A 27639-nucleotide genomic window follows, 5' to 3' on the forward strand; every position below is an offset into this window, starting at 1 on the left:
CCCAGAATTACAGTACAAGTGTTCACAGCTTGCTCTCCTGCCACAGCCAGGGGACATCAATGCTTGCCTGGGCTTCACACCTCACAGCCCATCTCTCCATGCCCCCACATCAGGATGGCCTCTTCACAGAATCACAGCCTGGCTGAGGCTGGCAGGGACCTCTCAAGGTTTCTTGCCCAATCCTTCTGCTCAAGCAGGGTCACCTAGAGCTAGTTGTTCAAACCTATGTCCAGACAGCTCCAAGGATGGAAACTCCATAACCTCCCTGGGCAACCTGTGCCAGTGCTTGGTCACCATCCCAGTAAAAAAAGTGTTTCCTGATGTTCAGAGGGAATCTCCCATGTTTCAGCCTGTGCCCATTGCCTCTGGTCCTGTTACTGGGAACCACTGAAAAAAGCCTGGCTCCATCTTCTTTGCACGTTCCCTCCAGGTACTTATATATATTGATGAGATCTCCCCTGAGCCTTCTCCTCTCCAGGATGAACAGTCCCAGCTCTCTCAGCCTCTACGGATAAGAGATGACCCAGTCCTTTCATCATCCTTGTAGCCCTTTGTTGGACTCTCCAATACAGCCATGTTTGTCTTGTACTGGGGAGCCCAGAACTGGACATAGGACTCACCAGTGCTGAGCAGAGGGGAAGGATCACCTCCCTTAACCTGCTGGCAGCACTCCTGCTAATGCAGCCCAGGATGCCTTTGCAGCAAGGGCATAGTGCTGGCTCGTGGTTAACTTGGTGCCCATCAGGATGCCCAGGGCCTATTCTGCCAAGCTGCTTTGGCCCCTCACGTATACTGGTGCATGGGGTTATTTTTCCCCAGGGGCAGGACTTGGCATTTCCCCTTGTTGAACTTCATGAGATTCCCTCCCCAAGCTGGCCAACAGCATTGAGTCTGTCAGTCTACAATTGCTGTCAAGGCCCTTTCCCAATGAGCAAAGCAAAAACCAGAAGGAAGCAAAAACCCCCAAGACCTTGCTAGGAATCTGCCCTCAAGCACACTGAAGCTCATCAAGAGGCTGACTCACCTGCCCATCTTGCTGAAGGTGGTGATGCAGTATCTGGGAATGAGGCTGCTGATGCGCAGGGAGGATATGGAGAAATGGGGCTGGAGCATAACCTGGGTTCAGCCCAGTTGATCCAAGAGCAGAGGGTAGGCTAAAAGAAGGTGGCGTGCCAGCATGGAATCCCTGTTTGTCAAATATCTGCACAAGAGGTGATGGTGATAGCATCAGACACTGGTGTGAGCAGTCCCATGGTAACCAAACAAGAACAAGAGTGGCCCAAACACACATCACCTGCAACTTTCATCAACCCCCACACAGCAAGCCAAGTTACACCTGCAAGCACTTCAGCAGATGAGTTTCACCTCCTTTTCTAATCCATTCTTCTGAACTAATGACTCTAACATTTTATTTTTATTTCCACAGCTATTATGCTCTTTTTTTCCCTGACCTCTTTTTATTCAGTGGGACATGGGATGGCAGCAGCGGCCTGAAATCAGTCCTTCACACATTATGGGGGCTCAGGCTGGAATTACAAAAGCAGAACCACTTGCAATAAGATTTTTCTCCCCCTGACCAAAGCTCAACCCAGCCACTTTGCTCACTTGCTTTGAGGGATATTTTGACCAAAAACATTAGTGCCATCACACTTCATTTGCAACCAGGACACAGCACGTGTGGGGCAGCATGGGCAGTGTAGAGTGCCCGCACCTATGCCAACAGCTGACATCAGAAGCAGTGGGACAGGGGGTGAGACTCCTCTCAAACAGCAAACAGCCAGCATAAGAAATGCCACAGCCCTGAGACCAACTGACTTGGGAACGACCCTAGCCTCCTCCACAAGGGGAGCCATGGATCAGGCCTCAAGACCAAAGGAGAGGAGGGTCCAGCATTACTCACCTGAGTTTTGTTGTAGACTGAGCCACTGATATCAGGCACACCCGTGTTACTTGAGGTCACAGAAACACCTGGAAAACAAAAAAACAGCCACCAACAATGGGAAAGTCAACCATCACCTAACATGAGCCCCATGCTTTGCTCCCAGCTCCTCTGACAGCCTCAGTGGATGCACCTTTGTCTACAACCACTGCACCCCACACCCTGCTGCTGGGCCACCCAGTGGGGTTCTCTGTGCTGTCAGACCCACAGCACTGCACATGGGAACAGAAGAAATAGTTCGGTTCCTCACTCACTGCAAAGCAGGAAAACAGTCAACTGGAATAAATCACCCACACTCACAATCTAGTGGTTACCACTTAGATTCAAATGCACTTCACCAAGCAGCAGTTGGCTGCACCAAACACTCATTTAAGCTCACAAAAAGACAGCTTTCCCCTAGGATTAGGGGTGTATTTGGCTCTATTGTAGCATTCAACAGCTTTCCAGTAGTGCACTGAGCAATGAGATTCAGCATCTGCTACACATTTGCACCCTTATCCTTTTACATCCTGCAGAAGGGTGAGGTCTGCAATGCTCCTCTGCCCAGAGAAAATTAACATCACTGATTCAGGCTGCCTTCCATCTAGACAGTCTGGTGCCATATCAGGCTCATGAACACTCACCAGCAAGGTGATTTTCAAACCAAGCACTTATTCAGTCTTATAAAGACTGTCTCTAATCATTTCATCTGCATCAGAATAAAACTAGCTCTTCCTTTAGCCAGTGAATCAGAGGACTGGGCTCAGAGGGTGTGCACTGCTTTATGGTTGTTCCCTTCCTAGGACATTGCTCCTTTTTGGATTGCTCCTCTACAGATGAGAGCATGATCACCTCTTGGCTGAAGACAGCATTTCAAATGCACAGCAAATGCTTGGTACTTGCTTAAGTCCAAGGATGAACTAGCTAGTGCTAAGCAGCTAAGTATACACTTCTCAGGTCTAACCAGCATGTGCAGAATAAAGCTTTCATATGAGCTGTAAAATTCTTCAGCCTTTACAGTCACAAAAGAAACATTTTCAGGCACAAAAGAAAGTGATGAGTTACAGGGTGTACAGACAGAAGCCAAACAGCCCAGAGATGTGTGAAGTGCCCTGTTCAACCCTAACACACAACTACCTCAAGTGCCTACCAAGAAATCCAATTTAGTCTTCATTTGGCAGAGGACAATTTCAGCAATAGCATCCAACTGCTTAGGCTTCAAAAACACAGCACTGCTGCAGGATCACTATATTCTTCAGCAAAGAAAACTTTGGCAGAGGAAACAGCTTACCATTTCTCCCATGTATAATTGTGGACAAAGCTGTACATCAGCCACACAAATCCTTATGCAAAGTTCAGCTGTGAGGCTTAGAAGGAACACCCAGGCCATTAAAAAAGCATTTTGTATATGTGAGATGGACAAACAGCTTGGATCGTGACCCTGTTTAGAGCTGGCTGCTCTGTTGACTGCACAGCACTAGGAGTTGACCCTACTAAATCCCACTCAAGAGCAACCTCATGTTACCTTTCCCAGGTCCAGTGCCAGCAGATTTGTTTTGTGCTTGAGATGACCCACTGTAGCCTCCTTTGCTGTAATCTCCAGCTGCTGTTCCCTGTGTTAAGTCATCATAGCCTGCCAGTGTGTACAAGACAGGGTGTTACAGTGAGCAAACAGCTCTGCAGATATGCATATGAAAAGCACAGTGGTAAGCATACCTGCTCCATAGCCATGCTGCCCATAGCCACTCCCTTGCTGAAAAGGAGTCGACGTGGTGTTCAGGTTGACTCCATGCTGTTTAGCAGATGCTGGAGGTACCTGGACAAAGGAAGGAAACAAAAGACTGTTACCCAGAGAATGGCACACAAAACGCAAGGTCCCTCTGCTATCTAGTGGAGAAGGCACCTTAACCTTGTGGGAAATTCAGTCTGGAGTTGGGAGCACTGGGCTGACATGGGACATGGCACTTACGCTTCCAGAAGTAAATTGCTGTAGTGGCTTTATACAAGCTCCAAGTTTTCTGCCAGAGCTGCCCACTTGATTACAGCACAACCCTCTCTCAAAACAGATGGTGTATTATGACAGCATATAGCTGTGACTGTATGCTTCATAAGAGGAGGAGGGATTTAGCTACAGAGAGCCAATCCCTGATAATGAACGTAAGCAGGTAGCTATTGGTCAATGAGCTGGGTGGTAACCAATCATAGCCAATCAGGTTCGAATGTGGAGTCTTTTGAATAGGGTATAGAAGAGCTGTGTAAGCCATTAAAGATCTCTCTGCTGCATGAAATGCCAATGTCGTGTCATTTCTCCATTCCGAACTGCTGTGACAGTGTATTTTTTTAGAATCATAGAATCATTAAGGTTAGAAAAGACCTCCAAGATCAAGTCCAACCTTCAACTGAACACCACCTTGTCAATTAAACCATGGCACTAAGTGCCACATCCAGTAATTTCTTGAACACTTCCAGGGATGGTGACTCCACCAACCTCCCTGAGCAGTCCATTCCAGTTCTTAACAACTCTTTCTGTGAAGAAATTCTTCCTGATGTCCAACCTGAACCTCCTCTGGCACAGCTTGAGGCTATTTCCTCTTGTCCTGATCCTTGTTCCCTGGGAACAGAGCCCAACCCCCACCTGGCTGCACTCTCCTGTCTGGGAGTTATAAAGTGAAAAGGTCCCCCTGAGCCTCCCTTTCTCCAGGCTAAACACCCTCAGCTCCCTCAGCAGCTCCTCATAGGACTTACTCTCTAGACCCTTCCCCAGCTCCGTTGCCCTTCTCTGGACATGCTTCAGCACCTTGATGCCTTGGATTTTAGCTTTTATATTTCTCAGATTCTCTGCTGCTTGGTGTGTAACTCTGAAACTTCATATTATGTGTTAGTAAGTTCTCTTCACCAGGTAGTTAGACAAAACAATCCCTTTCCAGCTAGAGAATCAAGGACAACTGTTACCCACAAAGCATAAACAACAGCAAAGGGAAGGGTGCAAGCCAGGGAGTTGAGACTTTATAACCTGTGACTGTGGTTGGACAATTGACCCCAATATGTAGATGAACCAAAACTTATAAAAGTGTAACACCTTGTGACTGGGATCCATCTTGGATTCAACCTGAGTGCAGCCCCTAGCCAGGCTCTTGTACTGCCCAAGGTGTATCCTTTTAAGGCCTTTCAATAAATACCTATTATATTCCTTTTAACTCTGTGTAGTCTCTGTTCCAGATCAGCCTTTCTAGGCATCACAATATCTTTCTTGTAGTGAGGGGCCAAAAATTCAACACAGGATTCGAGGTGTGGCCTCACCAGTGGCCAGTATAGGGGAATGATCACTGCCTTGGTCCTGCTGGCCACACTGTTGCTGATACAAGCCAGAATACCATTGGCCTTCTTGGCCACGTGGGCACACACTGGCACATGTTCAGCTGGCTGTTGACCAGCACCCCCAGGTCCTTTTCTGCTGGGCCACTTTCCAGCCACTCTGTCCCAGCCTGTAGCACTGCGGGGGGTTGGTGTGACCCAAGTGCAGGACCCAGCACTTGGCCTTGTTGAATCTCTTTCATACACTGACTGTAAACAGCAAATTGTCACCCACAGAATCAAATGAAACACCAACTCCTGCCCAAGTCGGTTTTATAAGATACAGTACTACAGAGCCCTAAAATAGTCATCTACCCTTCTGCTTGGAGCATCCCTCTTCCCAATAACATTTTCCCTCCTGAGACTCCCTGCTCTCTGACTTAATCCAGTCTCCTCCATCCTCAAAAGGATTTCCTAGGCATTTTCAGCTCTCTGACTCAGCTTTGGATCTCCCTTTGACTATCTGGAGGATGCTACAGGCTTTCAGGAACACTAAGTCCAAGAGCTGCAGCTGTCTGCTATTTACAGTAACCTGCACAGGAATCCATGAGCTCTGGCCTTTTAAATTTCCCATTTTCTTGAGGAAGAGACTGCAGCTATTTTCTCATGCTTGCATGTTTTTGGAGATCCCTTACAGACTGGGAAAGATGACTATTCTGCTGCCATGAGACCCCACCTGGAGTACCATATCCAGTTCTGGGGCCCCCAGCACAAGAAAGACCTGTTAGAACAGGTCTAGAGGAGGGCCATGAAAACGATCAAAAGACTGAAGTACCTCTCCTTTGAAGAAGGGCTGAGAGAGTTGGGGCTGTTTAGCCTGAAGAAGAGAAGGCTCCAGGAATAACTTATCATAGCCTTTAAGTACTTAAAGGGAGCTTATAAGAAAGACACAGAAACATTTTTTTACCAGGGTCTGTAGTGACAGGACAAAGGGGGCTTTAAAGTGAAAGAGGATAGATTTAGATTGGACATGAGGAAGATGTTTTTTACAATGAGGGTGGTGAGACACTGGCTCAGGTTGCCCAGAGAAGTTGTTGCTGCCCCATCCCTGGAAGTGTGTTCAAGGCCAGGTTGGATGGGGCTTGGAGAAACTTGGTCTAGTGAAAGGTCTCCCTGTTCATGACAGAGGCATTGGAACTACATGATCTTTAAGGTCCCTTTCAACTCAAACCATCCTGTGATTCTAAGATGTAGAAGGTTTGGGCTGAAGAGAGCAAAACCAGAGAGGCACACAAGGAGGGTTACAGTTTAGGCTATCACACTTACAAACATGGTTGGCCCATATTGGAATGCACTGGGAACACCGGGCACACCAGCATAATAAGGTAACCCAGTGTAGCTGTACCCTGGGGGCAAGGTCGGATTGAGGAATGGCTGCTGAGTTGTATGGTGAGTCTGAGTCTGGTTCTGTTGCGACTGGGCGAGCGTGGTAGCAGGAGCAGGGGAGGCAGAATCCCCACGGCCAAATTTTGTTACATCACCTGCAAAAGAACAAACTCATCAGAAAAACTAACAAAGCTACACCAGAAGTGGAGAATTCAAAGGATTCAATATCTGAACACAAGTAGACAATTACAGAAGAGACCACATCCTATGCTTGAAAGCCTGCAGTTGTTCATGGGAAGCCCTCTCCCAGTCTCTGTTCCTGATGGCTACAGGGACATTGCCTGTTAGTGGCAGAGAACACCATGCCATGGCTAATCCATTGTTAAAATGGAGATACCAATACTTATCTATCTCACACAATCTGAGCAGATTCATTATATCAGATCATTGCAATAAAACATGCTAAAAGCAAGTGTGGTAAACAGCCAAAGAGCAAATAGTTGTTGGGTTAAAGTGTGGCTCTCCTAGAGGTTAAACTGATTAGTTAAGCTTCATGGGCTGAAAGCAAGTTAGGATTTACAGGAAGTGATAGGCATATTTTTGTCAGTCTGTTTATTTGCCAAGCATGACTACAGTTAATATGTCTGGTTCCTCACACCACCAAAGTTCTGGAAACAATAGCTGAAAGCCAAGAAAGCAAGACTTGCATTGTGGGCCACCTTTTTTAAGAAGTAGGAAGGGAAATTCGGTTTTTACCCCAAAAGCAGACTCACAAGAGAAATGATTATGCAGCAGAAAAACTCCTGAACACTTGCATTTTCTGGTGGCCTACAGAGCACCATGCTCACATGTTGTTAGGGAAGTCACATATATCACTCACATCTATCTCATTCCCAACTAGTATTCCTTTATGTTGGTTACCAAAAAGTATGACAACACTTAATATCATCGTTATAGGAATTATAACACCTATAGCTACAGTTTTAAGTTGTAATCAGATTGCAGTGAAAGAAAACCACTGGCTGAAAATCCTGGATAGCATTAAGGTCATCTTTGCACAACAATAACTGAAGAGTAAGAGCAGGAATAAAAAAGGGCTTCTTAGACCACATGCTTTTGGGAATGAAGTCCATTAGATTTGGAGAGGGGGAGAGGGTGAGAGGGAGCCTGCTAGAGGCAGCTCCTGCTGAGAACATACAAGTACTAAAATAGTAGTAATAAAGGAAAGCAAGCCAGTCAAATTTCAAAAAGAATTATTAAGCTATGGAATATTTTCAAGCACCTCTATGTGCTTGGGAAGAACACTAGATTACACTACCATTTAAATTTGTAACAATTTTGCACTTATTCTCAAAGGGTATCCAACTTACTCCCAAGAACCTCTGAGTCACATGAATTACTGACCAAAACCATGAAGAAAAAAAAATCTATTAAAAAAATCAATGTCAGGGTTGAAAGAAAGATGATTGCTTTTGTTTGGCTAGTTTGGACTGACGGGTTTAACTGCCTACAGAAAGGGAAAATGACTGCTTTTTCAGCAACAGCAGGATGACTAGCACATCTCACTCAGCATCCTCATGTTTAAATAATACTCACCTGAGTAGGGGTTGTTAGCAAGGCTTCCATCTCTTCCTGTCAAGGTTGCAGGAGCAGGGAATGTAATTCCGTAGTAATCCTTAGAAAAAGACATCGTCATTTATTAATAGCTGAAATGCTGAAACCATAACAGAGCTGGACCACTCTTATGAACCCTTATACTTTTTATAATATAACTCTTCTATTTCTTATAAGCATAAGAAAATTTTAAAAGGAAGAACTAAAGGAAGTTTGGGCAGAAACTGACCTTATCATTTACAGCATAGCTGAAGGTTTACCTGTATTCTCAACTTCAAAATAAACCTATTTTACAGACATTTTTAATATCATATACAAATACTTAATCTCTTAATGGTAAATTAAAGGCAATGACTAAACGCTTACCCCTCCCAACCCGCAGCTCTGAGCTGTCATATTCCAGCGAGACTGTGTCTGGAAGAGCAACAGACCATCAGGGGCCAAAGACCTAGGTTCAAGCCAGGACCATAATCACAATGTGGATGTAGTCTAAAGGTTTTAACATGCTCTGTTTTCTAAAAGTAAAAAACATCAGCCAGGAAAACAGCACAAATATTTTTAAAATTGTTGAAAAAGAGTTACCACCTGATGACTGGAAAATTTATTTAAATTATGTTACAAGAGAACTCAGATCAGTAGTCTCTAAAGTGAGGTGCACAAGACAATCCACTGGGATGCATGAAGAAATTGGTTTTGGTACCATTAATAAATAAAATTTTTAAAAATTAAAAATAGAGCATGAAAATAAAAATGTGTTCTCATATTTTTTTATTTTAATCTTTTTATTTTCATGTATGTTTTATAACATACATATTAGTACAATAGTATACATATATAATTTATAAATAAAAATATATTGGGAGTGCTCACAATTTTTTTGCTGATGAGGCGGTGCAATCAAAAAGGTGGAGACCACTGCCTTAGATCATTCTTCTACAGAAAGGTAAGAAAATCCTCACTCTGAAATGAATAAGGGCAAGGAGACCGGCTCCCGTTTTAATGCCTTTATTGAGAAATTAGCTCTGGGTGGGAGCCCGACGGGTCACGTGCACCACCGCTGCTCCCGATGGACGATCCAGAGGAGGAGGAATTCAGCTTTGCTGTGCAGCAGAGCTGGGCCTTCTGTCCTCACAGGAGTCCCGCAGAAGACACTGGTTGGCTCGTAGTCCAGGGGTGTCATGTCGATCGGGTGCTGTTCAAGTCATGGTGACAAGGCAGGAGGGTCCTGGTTGGCGATTTCATCTTCTTCACTGTTTTTCTTACTTGGGAGTACCATTTTTGGTTTTCGATGTTATATTGGCTCGTTGTTTTTAGGGGTTTTTTTATTACTGAGTTGTGTCCCATAAGTACTTGCGGTCTTCTCATTTGCCAGGCATCATTTTGGGAGCAGCAAAGGCGTTACCGACAGGGAGGAAAAGGGCACAATGGCAAGACAATTCCAGGGAGTGGGAATCAGAACAGAACAACAGCAACAATTAACATAAAAACAGGGTGTTTTCCACAGTTAACAGAACATTAACAGAACAAACAGGAGCTTGTTCATAACAACTCTAGAAAGCTCACACTTTGACAGGACATGCCAGCAAAACCAAAGCAATATTTTGTCTTCAGTTTGGGACAAAAAGAGAAAAATCTGCCCTTCCCTTTCTGGGTAAACACATATGAGGCTGGTACTCTACTAAGTAATTTTCCTCCTAATTCTCATGGTTTTCTCCCCACAACCTACAAATCAAGTGTCTTGCGTTACAGTTTAAGGTATGTATTCTATCACCACCTATATCACCTTCTGATGAGCTGTTAATAGTCACTGGTTTGCAACAGCTGCCCAATGAACACAGCCTAAAGGGGGCCCATCTCTGCTAATGGGCCATCAAGGACTCACCAGTATGACTCATAGAATGATATCATCCCATTGTGAAATTCCCTGCCCTGGGGCAGGAAGTGAACATTCCTACCTGTATATAATCTGGGGCTTGGGACACCATGATACAACCACTGGACCTCCAGAGAAGGACCAGACCTTTCTACAGGATCTCTACTTTGACAATATCACATCCATCACTCCAACGGGACTGCTACCACCCTGACCAACAGGGTGTCAGGTCATATTCTTTGTTGGTTTAAGCCAATGTTCCTGTAGTATTGCCATTTTTGTAATTTTCCTATTAAATTGTAGTTCTGATTTGGAATCTCTTGCAACATATTTGTGTGGAGTCAATTCTTTCTGCTGGCTTGCCTTCAAACCAGCACAAAGAGTTAATGCTTTAACCATTTATGTATCAATTTCCACAGTCTTCAACATTGGAAAAGCATCCTCCTCCTTCATACTCCTCTCTGCAAATTCCCCAGCACCTTCCTCCTTGCTGCATTTCTGTGTGTCCTCCATCACGAAACATGAAACCATCTGGCAAGGATTTAGTATTGCAGGTGTTTTCTGTAATTTGAAACTGTGTCATATTTCATCTTCCTTTCCTTCTCAGGTAATTCCGCCTCAGCACCTCCAGCATGAATCACTTAGCAAAACACAACCAAATTCCTATTAAAAATCTTTGCAGGTTACTCAAAAGAAGCACTCTCATGTCCTTCTAAGGAACATCATAACACAAAAAGCACATTTGGAGAAGAGATCTGAACAGGATTTATTTGACGTGAACTGGAACTGATGCAGTAGCATTTTTTCCCTATATAAATCAGAAAAAATATAACCAAATCCACATGAGAACAGGATCTAAGGATTGCAATTATTACCACTGCCCCTCATGTAGGGGATGTGCTGGTTTTACCCAGGGTAGGGTTAATTTTCTCCCCAGTGGCTGGTATGGGGCTGTGCTTTGGATTTGTGCTGAAGACAGGGTTGATAATATAGAGATGTTTTTGTTATTGCTGAGGTTACACAGAGTCAAGGCCTTTTCTGCTCCTTGTAAGGCCATGCTGGGGAGGGGGCTGGGGGTGCATGGGAGGTTGGGAGGAGATGCAGCTGGGACAGGTGACCCCAACTGACTCAAGGGATATTCCAGACCATATGACATCATGCTCAGCATATAAAGCTTGACGAAGAAGGGGGGCAACACATTTGGAATGATGGTGTTTGACTCCCCAAGTCCGCATTTACATGTGATGGAGCCTTGCTTTCCTGAAGGTGGCTGAATACCTGCCTGCCCATGGAAAACAGTAAATTAATTCCTTGTTTTGCTTTGCTTGTGTGTGCAGCTTTTGCTTTTCCTATTAAACTGTCTGTATCTCAACCCACAAGTTTTCAAGTTTTTGCTTTTCTGATTCTCACCCTGATCCCTCTGGTGGGGGAGTGAGCGACCGGCTGCTTGGGGCTTGATGACTAGCTGGCATTAAACCATGACAGGAAAAACACAAAAGCACTGAATATCCCTTTCCCACACACCTGTGCATACACACATTCAAAACAAAAACCATTAGAAAATACGGATGCAAACCGGTTATCTTTACATTTCATTCTTGCCCATAGGAAAACATCAGAAGAGATACTCTGCTCTTCAAACAACACGAGTATTTCCTGACCTACAGAAGGCATGCAGGAGAAGGTGCCTAAAGCAAAAACTGAAATATCAGGAATAGACTCAAAATTCAAGACACAAAAGGACTGAAAAACAATAAGTGTTCTGATGTAATAGAAGTTCCACCAAGCAGCTCACTAGGTACCACACACACCAGCTAAGGCATTTATAAGATCTCTACTACACAGGCAGCCTGCAACAGACTAACAGAAAAGATAGCATATACCAATGTAATATACACCAAAATTAAAACAAACAAAAACCCCAAAACACAACTGTGCTGGTTTGGTGTTGTATTGTACTGTTTGTTTCTTAAGTTGCACTGTTCATGGTTTTATATTGCACTGTTATATTTATATATTGCACTGAGAAAATGGTTTGCTCTGTATCCCCCGAGGCTTGTGAAGTTGGTTCAGCCCTCCCTTAACCCCTCCCCGTTGGCAGTGTCCCATTGGTCGCGGGTCTGTTCCTCCCCTTTCCCTGAGTTTATAAGTGCCTGCCATCCTCTCTCTCTCCTTTCACCGTGTGCGAGACACAATAAACTGTGGATCACCTTCCCACGGGAGAAAAGAGCCTTCTTTGGTTTTTTGCCTTTGTCTATGAGGTTTTCCCACCCCTCTCTGGTCAAGAGCTAGATGGAGGACTGGAGAGGAAAAAGGGATTTACCTCAGTTTGGCACTAAAGACAACACACTGAAGTGATTTTTTTCTGAGAGGAGCAGCTAGGCTTCCTCTATGTCTGACAAAAACCAATCAGTGATTGGTTTTCAGAACTGCCAACTGGTTAAACCACTGAAAGAGATGGACACGCCTCTGTGAAATTCACACTTTAAAACAAACAAACCCCGGGAAGATTTCTTTGGTTTTCCAGCCTCTGGAAAAGAAACTAGCCTGACTGGGGCCGGGCTGGGCAGGCTCTGACACAGGGCTCGGGAAGCCCACAGAGCCCTGTTTTTGGCCGGGGCCCCCAATAGAAAGGGGGAGGGGAGGTCCACTCTGCTGCTAAGATCCTAGCCCCCCCTCAGCACTGCCAGGCGGCCCACGGCTCAGCTAAACATCTAGCTGACATAGCAACCTTGCCCTGCTGCCGGTCCGCAGGGGCCCTGGGAGATTAGTTCCGGGCAGAGACCCCACTGTTGGGGGCATTTCTGCTTTGAGCAAACTGACTTGTCCCCTGTTGTTGTCTTTTGCACCTTTGAGATCAAAAACGAACCATCACGAATCTCGTCTGTATTAACAGCGGATCATGATATTTTTATTAGCGTCACGGACAGTTTTCTGACAGACAGAAGGTGTTGCATGTTGTGTGTAGGTTGTAGTAGGGGAAGGATGTCTTACTCCAGCCGCACCTAGCTGGCAACCTCGAAAGGGGTGAGCTTGTCTAGAAAGCAAGGAGGGCAATTCAGATTTCCCGCAAACTGCACGCGCCTTGGTGTACAGCATCCCCACACTCATTTGAGGGCTCTGTTGTCAGAAGATCTCTTGGTGCAAAAGGCAGGACTTTGTTGTTGTTTTTTGTTGTTTGTGTGAATTTTGACTGCTTGGTGTAGTGAAGAGACAACCAGAGATTTGTAATTAAGTGCACCTCCCAAGCAGTAGGTCTCTTCACCCACACAGGGAAACGAAGGGGGGCACACAGCAAAAAACTGTGTGTGTGTAACTTAAGCAATAGACCTCCCTGTACTGGTTTTTACTTTTCCCTTCATAAAATGACTGATAAAGTGCATTTTATGCTCTATTAGCTAAATATAATGCCAAACCTTCCCAAGGTGGGGAAGAATGGGTGAACAGTAATTGGTATAATTTAGAAAATGTGATTGATAGACTGTTCTTTACAACATGAAGCAAAATTCAAACTGGGCAAAAATAAAACTATACTCTGCTCAGTTTTGGGAGCTTGTATAAAATCAGCTATAGAAACACGCTTTAAGGGAGTGAGGAAAACACAATTATAGACTCTTTACAAAACCTAGTACAAATTTTGCAAAAACAATTAGATGAAGAAAGAAATGAGAATCACTTATTACAAGATGAGAACCATTTACTGTGAGATGAGAACCAGTCGTTACGAGCTGCCCTACATGCCAAAAATTCAAAGCATACTGACTTACCAGAAGAAACAAAGCAAAAGGAAGCTATTCACATTAATCAAATTTATCATCAAAAAGAACTAACTTTAATGAAAGATTATGAGGAACATTGCTGCCCTAACTTAAGACCTATGATTAAAACGGAATATATTTATGTCAATGATGAGAACTTTAACCCACATATAACCACTAAAGAAACCCCATACACAGCTACTGAATTGACTAAATTGAAGGAGTATGGGCACCTCCCCCATGAGTCTGAGACGGAATATGTATTTCGAGTGTCTCTCACTGGGGGAGATCAGATTGAATTATCAGAACAAGAAGCTAGTGGGTACTGGGGACATGGGGTTTTCTTAACAACGGGAAATAAACGTAACTCATGGTCCCTAACTCAGTGCACAGCTTACTGGGCAGGGGGCCTAACCCCTTGGAAAGGGGAGACCTTGTAACTTTGACTGGTGCCCCCGACCAACTCCTAGAAAACATTCACAAAGCTGCCTCCTTGCAAATGATACATGAAATAAAATTAACTGCTGGCTATAAATCACCTGTTCAATTACCTGAAAATGTAAAACAATACCCTTTTCCCTCTGGCGCTGAAGGAGGGATCAAACCAGTTATACAGGACTTGCGAGACCAAGAAGTAATAATTAATACTCATTCTCCTTTTAACTCTCCTGTACAGCCAGTCCAGGAACCCAAATCTAATAATGTAGCTGTTTATCAATACTTTGATGATATCCTTGTGGGAGGAAACGAAATAAAAGTAGTGGGAGATACCCAACAAAAATAATCTCCCATTTGGAAAACCTTGATTTGCAAATTCCCTCAGAGAAAATTCAAAAACCTTCTTAGGAAGTGAAGTTTTTGGGAATTTGCTGGAAAGAAGGTATGACATGTATTCCACCTGACACTCTAACCTCTTTAGATCAAATTAAAATGCCTGAATCCAGGAAAGATCTCCAACAAGCTCTAGGATTATTAGTGTTCTGGAGAAAACACCTTTCAGATTCTTCAATAATTACCAGGCCGCTTTATGACTTGCTGAGGAAAGGGGTGAAATAGGATTGGACTCCTTTTCAGGAGGAAGCACTGCAATTGCTGATTTTTGAAGCAACAGCTCATCAAGCCCTGGTTCCTATTCATCCTACAGATCCTTTCCAGGTAGAATGGGGATTCAACACTATCTGGGAAAAAGGACTGTTTGTGGTTAGCTTGGCTCTCATAGAAACTGGGAGCTTGGGTAGCAGCCAAGACAAACCTGCCTCAGTAACTGACGCGGGAGAAGGCAGCTTTCTGGTTAGGGAGCTTTTGTTGTTTGGAGTTGTTTGGAGTGTTTTCCAAATTCAGGTACAGAATACCTCTCTTGTTTACATCTACACTGACTCTTATGCTGTGTTTAAAGGCGGTACAGAGTGGCCTCCTTTTGCTGTGTTTAAAGGAGGTACAGAGTGGCTTCCTTTTTGGCAGCAAAATGATTGGGAAGTTAACAGAATTCCAGTCCATGCTACACGCTGGATAGTTCCATCATTTTAATCTCCTGCCTCCTGGAGGTAGAATCTGTTGTGTTTACTTTTCACAGAACACTGAAGAAGCACCCCCTTAGTTTTGGATGACAAGAACAATGTTTTTCCTCCTTTCGTGGTAACACAATGTGATGATGTCACGATAACATGTGAATTAATTTCTGAATCCCTCATCAAACCTGCATACAGTTATGGCACAGGACTTTATGGCCATGTTTTATATTGTGAAATTCAAAATTAGAATTGTTGGCTAAATTTAACTGCTGTACAATTTTCCTATAAAGTCATGTGTAGTAAAAACAATACAAAATACTGGGGAGAACTTGATGTTGATGTTGTAACACCTACCACCCAACCACCGGATATGCTGAGCACTAGAATTTTTTTAAATTGGACCGTATGTAATTAGGAAAACTGGCCAACAACAAATATTGTTTAATTTGGCATGGCTTCTTAAACAAGTTAAATTGTTAATGCAATGCAATGTCACAGAAATTCAGCCAGCTTGTTCACCTTTTCTGCAAAGGGGTGGACAACCTGGTTGCGAAAGCGGAATCTTTTTAAGAAACAAATGACAATAGACATAAAAGGGTGTTGTGGAAACAGGATTGGGAATTTTGAATAGCATCGATTCTGAAGTATTAATGGATAAATTTGCTACCACAGCTGGAGATGTAACCAAATTACAGCAACCACTGCAGTCATCCTTAAGAGCTTTGGGAACCCAACAGTGGTTGTTATCAAACATATTACCAAATTGGGAAGAGGTAAATGCAAATGATCACAAATTAATAATTGATGCACTTGGTGCTACACAAAACATCTCTCTGGCTCTCAGCTGTATCCAGGCTCAGTTATGGATGCAATCAGTTGCTGCCTCAATTATAAGAGAAGGAGAGGAAGGCACTTTTCCTACTGAAATCCGGAAAATAATTTGGGATAGTGCCACGGATTTTGAAAGAGAATTACAATCCTGGTGGAACTTAGTAAATTTTACCTATGAGCTCAGCACAAACAGAGCCACAGCCTTTGTACTGACGATATGCAATGCTTCAGTGCATTCAATATTCCCCATCATTGCATTAGGGTTGAATCATGACGGAGCTATTCTCTATCTCTATCCTTTCGAGCATAGGGAATGGGCCCGTCAAATTGGTGAGAAATGGCAAACTGTTAATTTGGAAACTTGCATTGTCCAGGAACAACAAGGGTTTATCTGTGAAAGTAATGCAATTAGAGCTCAAGATATTTGTTTGGACACAGAACAGAATGTTTGTAACTTTGAAATCCATCCAAACGAGATTCCTGAAACTATACTGGTATATATAGGCAATGGATGGGCATGCTTTAGAACTGCTTCTGATAGTGTTTTTATAGAAAAATTAGTAGTGAATACTAAAAATCATTCAAACTTTTGTGTCTGTAACTTTACTAGGATTGCAGGATGTGATTTTTCTTATGTAGCCCTGTGGGGGGAGCAGAAAATATTCATAAAGAAGAAAGTCCCTCTGCATCCTCAGAACAAGCCCCTTGGAAAACCATAGCTTAAAGATAAGAAATGGCTTGTTAAATGATGAAAACAAAAAGGAATCCAGTTCCCCCTCCCCCCCCTTAGTAGACCCTCTTATCTATCTTCAATATTAGTGGCTTATTTTCTTTTAGTATCCATAGGCCAGCTTTGAATGTGAAATCCCTTGGGGATTGGTTAGAATGTAGAATTCCCTTGGTAATTGGTGCAAATTGTAAAACCCTCAAAAGATAAAAACCCCTGTAAAACAATAGCCGTTGGTATATGCTAGATAGGATGCCTTCATAGAATAAACTATGGATTTGTGCCTTTCTGCATATCCAGGTCTCTTCACCCCACTGGTCTGAGAGCTTGCCACGAGCCAAAATTCTATCTGGGCAAGGCTCGGGGACTTGCTCCATCGCTGAAGGCTGCAGAAGCAGTCTAAGGGATCCCAAAGGGACTCCAAAACCCCACCAGTGACATAGCCCCAGTTACTTCTTATTGCCTTTTGCAATCCAATTACACACTGATCCACCGTCTAATGCCTACTCCCATTGGGATGAACCTCACTCTGGTAAAGCAATTGTTGCTTCACCAGGATTTAATTGAAATTTTGGAAAGGATCAATAGAAACGGACAGAAAACGTTAATAACTGTTCATCACGATGTGAAAGAGATACATCATGTTTTGAAAAGAGTAAAGAAAGATGCTGAACACAGGTGGTGGGATACTCTCTTTGGGTGGTCACCTGCTGCTACAGGTGTCCTGAACAAAATGTGTCATCTCATCATTGTTCTCTTGATTTTGGTTTTAATTGGTTTTGTTTTATCAGCAATCCTATACATTATGAATTGGAAAATGATGAAACGATTAACACAATTGGCATCTGTGATAGATGTACCCAAATCAGTCACTGTTGATATCCCTAAGGTTATTGACACAAGACAAACTACATGAGTATTCTAAATAGGATAAAACATGATTTTTAACTAAAATTGCTTATTTTTAATTGTATGGCATTTAAAATTAATTTTTAAATAAAAAATTTATTTTCTTTGTAATCAAAAATTGAAAAAATCCAAGAATTGAAAAAATTGTTTAAAATTGTTATGCCTTAGCAATCAAAAACTGAATTTGTTTTGTTTTCCTTTTTCTCCTTTTCCTTTCACTTATCTTTTTCCTACTTTTCTATTCTGTCTGAGTCTCTCTGTTTTCCGGGATATGCTACCAAATTGGACGGGTCCTGAAGACCTCGCAACTGAAGGCTTCACAGCAACACTACAAAGGAGTGGTCCTGGTGACGATCATGAGTCACGGGGTGGTGTAAGAGTCGGTCTGGAATTTCCCTCATATGCCTCATGACCATCGCGAGGTTAGAGGCTATCCCAAGGACCCCCACCCGTTTCTGGACAGGAGTTCTGGCCTGGCCGAGGTGGATGCTGGCCAAGGGACTGTTTGCTGGTGCGCTGTGCTTGCTGTGCTGTCTACGGGGTACAATGCCTTCGAACAGATACTGCACCTACAGCTGCTTCTCAGAGCACCACTGCATGTTCTGTCTCAAGTACCTCACAATGGCCCATAAATTTCCCCACCTCTTGGCCAGACGCCACTCGCTTTGGAAAAGGACTATAAGAAAGCGACCCTCTGGAGAAGCCTTTGAGATCTCCCCACAGAAGACGTGTCTATTGGCTGGGACCACAAGGACACTGGAGTCTATTAGCTGGAACCAGGAGGACATCCGTCTCGTCTGTTGGTAGCTATTCCCTATCCCCCTCTTTCTCTCTCTCTCTCTTTACTTTGTTTCCTTTAATTTTCCCTCTATCGCAAAACTGAGTTGTTGGCACTCAATAAAAGTGCATTTCTGCTTTGAGCAAACTGACTTGTCCCCTGTTGTTGTCTTTTGCACCTTTGAGATCAAAAACGAACCATCACGAATCTCGTCTGTATTAACAGCGGATCGTGACACCATTGCAGCCCCTGTGGCCGCGGAGGGGGGAGGGGGGGGCTGAGCCGGGCTTCCGCCCTCCAAATGGAATGCAGACAAGCAACACAGTACCGTTTCTGGCTGAGCCCCTGCTAAGATCCTAGTCCAGCCCAGCACGGCTGTTTAAAAGACTCTATATCATAAAATAGCTCCAGGCCACGGCCCAGAAAAGATCACATGACCATCTGCAGGCCCAAGCAAGATATTAACTCTTTCAGTGCCCAGAATGAGATTGCAGACACTTTGTTCTCTCTCCTGGGTGAAAGAAAAGGACTGAGATGAAGATACGCATAGAAACAGCATGAAAACACCGAGGTCAGACAAAAGGAAGAAGTCAGGTCCCAGATGGAAGGGATTGATAGAGATGTCTCACTCTTGCACTGAAATTTTTTTTTCAGCTGTGGAGAAGAGACTCTTGTTTCCTTATAACTCAAAGAAAATGCATTATAGTGTGGATGAAATATTCTAACTAGATATGAGCAGAGGGATTTGTGCTAAAGTAAGCAGATGTTGAAGTGACTGTGATCCCATAGTTTTGAATAGAGAGAAGATCCCTGCTGCCCCCCAGGGAAGAGAAGAAGAAAGACCTCTGTTTTTAAATACAAAGAAAGCTTTTGTTTGAACTGTTGTAATCCTTGAAATGTGCCACATAAGTTGATATGATCCTCAATAACGATTGTGGGAAGACTCATAGTCGAGGAAGGGATTTTTACACAGTGATCAGATTTCCATTCTCCCGTGCAACTGATTCACTGTGACATCGAGGCCACAAGAAAACTGTTTATTCTGGAGAAATCTCCATAGACTGAAGAGAAGGCTCGTCTCCCAAGTAAATTGGTGAAACACTATTTTTAGAGATGGCAAATTGACTGATTTGTTTCTGTACATTGTCAGTGTGAAAGAAAAGTTGTGGGGGGAAGAGAAGATTTCTGAAAGTTTTATTCTGATTCTTGTTATTTTTTTTCTTATAGTTTCTAGTAATGAAGTTTTTTCTTTGCATCCTTTAAAGTTTGAGCCTGTTTTGCCTTCCTCCTAAACCTATCTCACAGCAAGAAATGAGTAAATAATTCTAGTGGGTGCACTGGCAATTTGGCCAGCGCCAAATCTGCAGCAATAATTGGTACGTTGGCTGGGAAATCTCAAATTGGCGAACTGAAACCACTACACTAAATTGGTGTTTCCACCCAGTTGAACCGAAACTGTGACAACAACAGAGTGAGAATTTACAGCATGAACATAGGCATTAAGAAATTGAATTAAATTTTAAGAGACATACACACACTCCTCCCCCAACTCACTGTATCAGCAGCCACCAGTACCTCTCACTACTGGAAGATTGCCAGGAAGCAGTAATGACTTGCACTTGAGACTCAGCCCACTTTCACTTTCTAGATGTAAACAAACCAGTATGTCAAAGACAAATATTTACACCAGTTCTTGCCTCCCATACATCAAATGTTGCCTAATTTCTATCACAAATTCAAAATACAATACAAATACCCAAAAATCTAGAAACCACAACCATTGCATGAATAGTTGATGGAAAAACCTTCACAACATTTATTCATTTATTTATAAATATCAACACACTGAGGAGAAACTGGGGAGGAATGACATGACCCCAAAAACATTCTTCAAGATATTTGCAGAGAGAGGAAACACTTCCATCAGCAAGGCTGTAGATGTTATAAGGAAAGGTGGGGGAAAATAAAAAAAGAAGTCAAACAAACTAAAAATGTTTGTCAATAAGAAAAAAAGAAAACATACATTAACTAATATATATAAATAATAAGAGCATGAAATAAGAAAAATAGATGTTGGTTGACAAACTTGAAAATAAAACCAAGCAAGACCACTCACAAAAGAGACTAAAAGGAAACCCTAAAATGCATCCCTAGTACAGCTACCCCAAAAGCCTCTGCCACCATGCTTTCATCACCCACTGAACCATAACAGCACAGTGTAGAAAATTGCCAGGCTTGCTGTGTCAAAATGTGGAGAACTGATGAGACTAGTTGAGCAAGAAAGTGAGCTGAGCCACTTGCTTATCTTGCACCTGGCTTGAGCAAGGGCATGCTTAACAACTGAATGATATCTGGGGTGAAGCAAAGGCCTCAGCTTGATGTCTCAATGAAGCTAGAAAAAAACACAGAAGCCTCACAGAAAAGCATCCATGCCTCTCTACCAGACATTAGCCTCATACTCCCTTTTCCACACATAACAAGTCTTGTTAGAAGTTTATAAACTATGACCTAGTCTCACCTCCTCAAGATTATAAATATGGTCCTTTGCAAATACTTGGTGGAGAGGAGAAATACCTTCTTAAGAGGAGACACTTCACTGATTGCTGGACAGATTGACAGTTGTGACTCATTTTCCTTTCTCCCTTATCAGGGATGTCTCTTTCAGTAAGAAATTGCATTTAGCAGATGACACCTGGGTGATAGTAAGCTTAATTAAATGTGAAGTTAAGCTTAGTGAACTGTGAATTCTTAGCTTAATTAATCATTGGCTAGCCTTAGGATATTTAGCATTAACAGCAAGAGCATTTATCAACAGCAATTATGAATCTGTCGCCTCAATAAACTATCTATAGTGGACTTTGTGAAACTGTCTCAGTCAAAGTCCTTGAAGACAATCTGTCAGGCAAAAGTTAAATCCATACTCTTAATGCAACGCACAGGAGCCAGGCTTCCTCCATACTTCAACAGCAGCCCTCAGGAGAAAGTAAACAGAAAGCAAAACTGAAAATGTAAACAGAAATACTGTCTAGATTATGATGAAAGGAAATCCACAGAACCATATAAAGTTGGCTGCCCAGAAGCAATCCAAGCACAGCATTTACCCTCACCCACCACCAAGCCTGATCAGGCTCCTGCCATGCAGCACCCATGCAGCACCCACAGCCCTGCCTGCAGCATGGTGCCCTGGTGGTCCTACTCCTCCTTCTGGCTTTTGCCACAGCCCTTGCTTGCCACCACCTGCATCCCTGTGACATCACCTTCCCCCGGGACAGCTCCCAGCCCACCACAGCCCTGCCACCACCAGCATGTGCCATTTGCCTTTGACATCGTCCTCCACATCAACCACCCACAGCAAGCTGTCACCACTACCCTCCACATCCTCCAGCACCTCTTGTACATCCTCAGCAGTCCCAGCACTCCCCAACACTGGGATACCCAGGCATGACCACGGTGAGGCTGGGGCCAGGCTGTGACACAGCCCATGCACTAGAGAAAATTGCTGTGATGCAAGAAGGTGGCCATCATATATACACGTGAAGGGCAGACAGGGCCTCCACAGGCAGGCAGGGATGAGCCTCCCTCCTGCAGCCCATCCCACTGATGCCTCCTGCCCTGGTTGAAGGCTCTGGACAGCAGGCCACTCTCAGGGACCCACTATAGTCCTCCAAGTCCACAGGCATCTCCCACTGATACTGGACCCTCAAGCACACACTTGCCCAAACAACATGCTGCCTGCCCTGCACACTCCTCCTCTTCCACCACCACCCCTCTCCCTTCCAAACAGTCTCCCACTGCCAAGATATGAAAGCCACCTCCACCACCCCATCAAAATAATTCAGCAATGCTACAGCACTTCTTGGGGCCAAGCAGAGTGGCATGGACAAAGTGCACCTGAAAGAGGCAAGGAGGGGGCCCACCAAGGCCTGGGGAGATTCAGACAAGGAACAGCACCTCAGTGCTACCAAACCCACCCAAGAAACACCAAAAAGCCAAAAAAAGCATAGGAAACACACTACTCATTTTTCTCCTACAACAACCACAACTGGTCCAGGATGCTCCTGCCTGTGGTCACACACCAGTGGTCAAGGGGACCTGCCTCACTATATAAAGTACATTGGCCTAGGCCTTCCTCACCCCAACACATCATTAGCAAATCAAAAGATATACCCCCCAAACACTACCATCCAGCATGGCTCAAACCAACCAGCACAGACAGGCCAGAACAGCATTCCACACGAAGGAAACTGCTCACTCACCACCAGTATCAGCTGGTCCTTCACCCTCCAACCACCAACCCAAAAATATCTGCCCCAGGAACTGTGCCCTTCACACTGTCCACCCTGGTTTCGCCTGGGATAGAGTTCAGTTTTCTTAGTAGCTAGTACAGTGCTGCTTTAGATTCAGTATGAGAAAATTGTTGATAACACACTTGTTTTGGTTGTTGCTAAGTGATGCTTACCCTGAGTCAAGGACTTCTTAGCATCTCATGCTCTGCCAGTGCAGAGGTACACAACGATCTGTGAGAGAGCATGTCCAGGACAGCTGATCTGAACTGGCCAAAGGGATATTCCATACCATAGAATGTCATGTCCAGTATATATGTTGTGACAATTGATAAAAGATTCGTGTTAATCACAAAAGCATTGGGGTTTGCATAAACCAGAATACTAAGCTCTGAAGTGAAGCATGGACACCAGATAAAGGAAATTATATGATTAAATAATTCTGTTTAAAATCACCTTGTTATGTTATATTATGTTGTATTATGTTACATTACATTATGTTATATTATGTTTTTCAAATAAGATGTATCGGCTACCAGCTTGCAAAATCGGACTTCCCAAAAAGCCCTTCCTACCTTTGTCTAATCAATACTGCCTATCCCAAAAACCAGACTCCCAGAACTTCTCTGGTGGTTATCTACAAAAACCAGACCTCCAGAACTTCCCTGGTGGTCATCTACAAGGACCGGATGGCTATCTGTGACTAATTATCACCCAAAGGCTTTGTGAATTTGTGAACAACGAGAACCCACAGTATAAGAAGAGGCTGCAAACCAAGGTTCAGTGGAGCGTGGAGTAGGCGGTGACCCCTCGCGTTCCCCAGCGCGCTGCTTGCTCTTTCTATATCAAATAAAGCAATCTAAAATTTTGCTGAATCTCGAGACTTTTGTCTATCATTTATAACAATGTCTCTGTTTGAAAGACAGGTATTTTGCTAAGGAAAGGCAAGAACCCCTTTCCTGAGATGCAGAGTGCAACCCCCTCCCTTCTAATTATTATAGTTTCAAATCAGAGGCTTTCAGGCAGAAGATATGGGGATAGGAATAACAGTTCTTTACTGATATCTAACAAGGCAAAATAGCAGAAACAACAACAGCTATAAAAACTGACAGCAAAACAGAACAGTATAGCTCGGTTCCAGTCCCTTTCTGGCCACAGGCCCTCTCTCTCTGTGCTCAGTTACCGGTGGTGGGGCCAGGGCGGGTCCTGCGCAGTCGAAGAGGGCTGGAGTGATGGCAGCAGCGGCCCAGGGGTGAGAGGGGATGGAGGAGCGACTCCCCCCTCATGGTGTCGGTCGTGGTGCTCGGCAGAGTGTCTGGAGGTAGTAGGATGAAGTGGGAGAGGAGCAGAGCGGTGTTCAACGGCAGGGAACGTGGCTCTCGGCGCTGGGATGGCAGGGAAGATGCTAGATCAGAGCACGGGCCGTCCTCCTCTCACTCCACGAGCCAAGCGAGAGAGCAAGAGCCCGCCCCAGACCCCTGTCCCACCTTTCCTTTTCCGGTGTCCCCCTATCCCCCACCCCCCTTCGAGAGAAAACTATTGCTCTTAAGGTGTAGCCACAAATACTTAGCATAACAATGGGGAAAATTCCACAGAAAGAAAAGGGAACAGTTCAACTCCCAACAATACAAAATCATAGAATAGTTTGGGTTGGAAGGGACTTTAAAGATCATCCAATTCCTACTCCCACCCCACTGTGCCATGGGCAGGGAGACCTTCCACTATACCAGGTTGCTCAGAGCCCTGTCTAGCCTGACCTTGAACACTTCCAGGGACGGGGCAGCCACAACTTCTCTGGGCAATCTGTTTCAGTACCTCATCACCCTTACAGGGAAGAATTTCTTCCTATTATTCAATCTAAATGTACCCTCTTTCAGTTTAAAGCCATTACTCCTTGTCCTATCATTACATGCCTTTGTAAACACACCCTCTCCAGCTCTCTTCTAGGGCCCTTTTAAGTACTAGAAGGCTGCTACAAGGTCTCCCTGGAGCCTTCTCTTCCCAGGGTGAACAGCCCAAACTCTCTCAGGCTGTGTTCATAGGAGAAATGGTCCAGCCCTCTGACTATCTTCAAGGCTTCCTCTGGACTCGCTCCATCAGGTCCACATCCTTCCTATGTTGGTGGCTCCAGAGCTGATTACAGTACTCCAGGTGGGGGTCTCACAAGAGCAGAGTAGACAGAATCACCTCCCTTGATCTTCTGGTCATGCTTCTTTTCATGCAGCCCAGGGTACACTTAGCCTTCTGGGCTGCCAGTGCAAATTGCTGAGACATATTGAGCTTCTCATCCACCAACATATGAAAGACCTTCTCCCCAGGGCTACACTCAATCCATTCTTTGCCCAGCCTATACTTGTGCTTGGAATTGCCTTGACCCAGGTGCAGGATCTTACACTTGGCCTTGTTGAACTCTGAGGTCCATGTTACCAACAAAGATGTTAAACAGCACTGGTCCCAATACCAAACTCTAAGGAACACCACTCATCACTGGCCTCCACTTGGACATTGAGCCCTTGACTACAAATCTTTGAATGCAACCATCCAGCCAAGTCTTTCTTTTATTGCCAACTGTAGTTGGTTGACCTTAGCTGGATGCCAGGTACCCACCAAAGCCTCTCTCTCACTCCCTTCCACAGCTGGACAGGGGAGAGAAAATATAACAAAGGTTTCACGAGTTGAGATAAGGACCCAAATACCATCATGGGCAAAACAGACTCAAATTAGAGATATTATTATCTCACGGGGTCATGGCCTCCTCTCAGGCATCCATCTGCTCTGGTGTGGGTCTCTTCTGCAGGCTGCAGGTGCATCTCTGCATCCCCATGGATCTCCATGGGCTGCAGGGGCACAGCTGCTTCACCATGGTTTTCACCACAGGCTGCAGGGAAATCTCAGCTCTGGCACCTCAGGCACCTCCTCCACTGACCTTGGTGTCTGCAGAGTTGTTCCTCTCACATGTTCTCACCCTGCTCTTCTCTGGCTGCAATAACAACTGCGCAGTAACTTTTTCTTTCTTTTAAAATATCACAGACACATTACTACCATTTCTGATTGGCTCAGCCTTGACCAGCAGCACATCTGTCTTTGGAGCTGCCAAGGATTGGCTCTGCCAAACATGGAGAAAACTTCTGGCATCTTCTTACAGAAGTCACTCCAGCAGCCCCCCTGCTACCAAAGATTGGCCATGCAAACCCAATACAATGACATACCTATAGAAGCTTTTTTTGTTACCCTTGAGGTTCTTGGACAGATTTACTTCCACTAGTGTTTTAGATTTCCTAACCTGATTCCTAGCTGCTCAATCTCTCTGTATTTCTCCCAGGCTACATGTCCCTGCTTCCACCCTCTTGTAGGCTTCCCTTTTGTGTTTAAGTTTGTCCAGCAGCTCCTTCTTTATCCATGCAGGCCTCCTAGCATTTTTGCTTGATTCCCTCTTCATTAGGATGCATTGCTCCTGAGCTTAGAGGAGGCAATCCTTGAACATCAAACAGTTCTCTTGGACCTCCCTTCCAGGGCTTTATCCCATGAGACTCTACCAAGCAGATCCCCAAAGAGACTAAAGTTTGCTCTCCTGAAGTCCAGCGCAGTGAGCTTGTTGTAAATCCTCCTTGCTGCTGCTCTAAGGTTCTTGAACTCCACCATTTCATGGCCACTGCAGCCCAGGCTGCCCTTAAGCTTCAAATTCCCCATCAGCCCCTTCTTGTTGGTGAGAACAAGGTCCAACATAGCACCTGTCCTTGTTGGCTCCTCTATCACTTGGAGAAGGAAGTTGTCATCAACATATTCCTGTAAACTCTTGGATTGCTTGTGCCCTGCTGTGGTGTTGTCCTTCCAGCAGATGTCGGGGTGAAGTCCCCACCCCCATGAGGACTAGGGCTTGTGAATGTGAGGCAGCTCTTATCTGTCTATAGAGGGCCTCATTGGTTTGGTCTCCCTGGTCAGGCAGCCTGTAGCAGACCCCCACTACAATGTCACCTGCCCTTGCCCTGAACAAGTGCAGAATCAAAAAAAACTATTATAATATTTGGGAAACATGTCTGTTACTGTTGAGGGGCTAGGATTTTTCCTTTTTTTTTTTTTTTTCTTTCTCTCAGGGAATTTTGTCCCATTTTTTACCTAGGAGATGATAACAACCCGTAGAAGGACCAATTCTTAAGAGACAAAAGAAGTGGCCAAAGTGGGGGGAAGGGTGAAGCTGGCTACTCTCTTAGCTGGGTGGTTTTCTCTTGGGAAGGGCAGAGATACAGTGAGATTTTGGCTGGGGGGTGAGGGGCTGGGCTCAGCTTCTCTTGCTTTCGGGATTGGAGTGGACACAGGTGTAGTTTGGTGCCAGATTGTTGCTGCCCAGAGGATTGGCTGCCACTGTGGAGCCTTTGTCCTCCCACTGCTTCTCCTACTATGAGTGAGTGTATAGTTTGAAAGCAAACCAGTGGGAGATCCCAAGTCAGAAATACAATTTAATAGGAAAATTAAAATAAATGCAATAATACAAAAACACTGACAGTCAGAATACAACCTGAAACCCTGTTGGTCAGGGTGTTGGTAGCAGTTTGATTAAATGGTGGTTGAACTGGGCCTTTATTAACACCTGACCTCACTGGAAAAGGACCCTCATCATCTACTCGGGTGCCCCAGGGGAAAACCCGGGACTCCAAGCCCCTCCAAGGGAGCCTCTCCTGGCTGCTTGTGGGAGCCCAGCTCCTGCTGCCAAGCTCCGCTGTCTTCTGCCACTACTTCGGGTTTTTTGCTACACTTTA

General features: G+C 44.4%; 2 protein-coding genes and 1 pseudogene across 10 annotated transcripts in view; 2 read left to right on the forward strand and 1 right to left on the reverse strand.

The window, feature by feature from the left end:
* The window catches only part of LOC148220295 (ubiquitin-associated protein 2-like), a 221675-nt gene that overhangs the window by 1421 nt on the left and 192615 nt on the right, over positions 1-27639 (reverse strand). For all 9 annotated transcript variants that reach the window (XM_088155558.1, XM_088155556.1, XM_088155555.1 and 6 more), the window contains 6 exons: positions 8195-8273; positions 6539-6753; positions 3635-3734; positions 3444-3551; positions 1901-1968; positions 1025-1201 (listed from right to left, as the gene is read on the reverse strand). In XM_088155558.1, the coding sequence (XP_088011684.1) occupies positions 1025-1201; positions 1901-1968; positions 3444-3551; positions 3635-3734; positions 6539-6753; positions 8195-8273 (747 nt within the window). The remainder of the gene's footprint in view (positions 1-1024; positions 1202-1900; positions 1969-3443; positions 3552-3634; positions 3735-6538; positions 6754-8194; positions 8274-27639) is intronic.
* On the forward strand, positions 10981-15107 carry LOC148220296 (uncharacterized; annotated as a pseudogene).
* On the forward strand, positions 15759-16916 carry LOC148220297 (uncharacterized; the record flags this gene model as incomplete). The annotated part of the gene is given in 1 exon segment (XM_088155563.1): positions 15759-16916. A coding segment is annotated over 1 exon segment (1146 nt), but the record flags the coding sequence as incomplete, so codon positions are not given.

This window comes from Sturnus vulgaris, chromosome W, assembly GCF_052056855.1.
Source record: "Sturnus vulgaris isolate bStuVul1 chromosome W, bStuVul1.hap1, whole genome shotgun sequence".
Taxonomy (NCBI): domain Eukaryota; kingdom Metazoa; phylum Chordata; class Aves; order Passeriformes; family Sturnidae; genus Sturnus; species Sturnus vulgaris.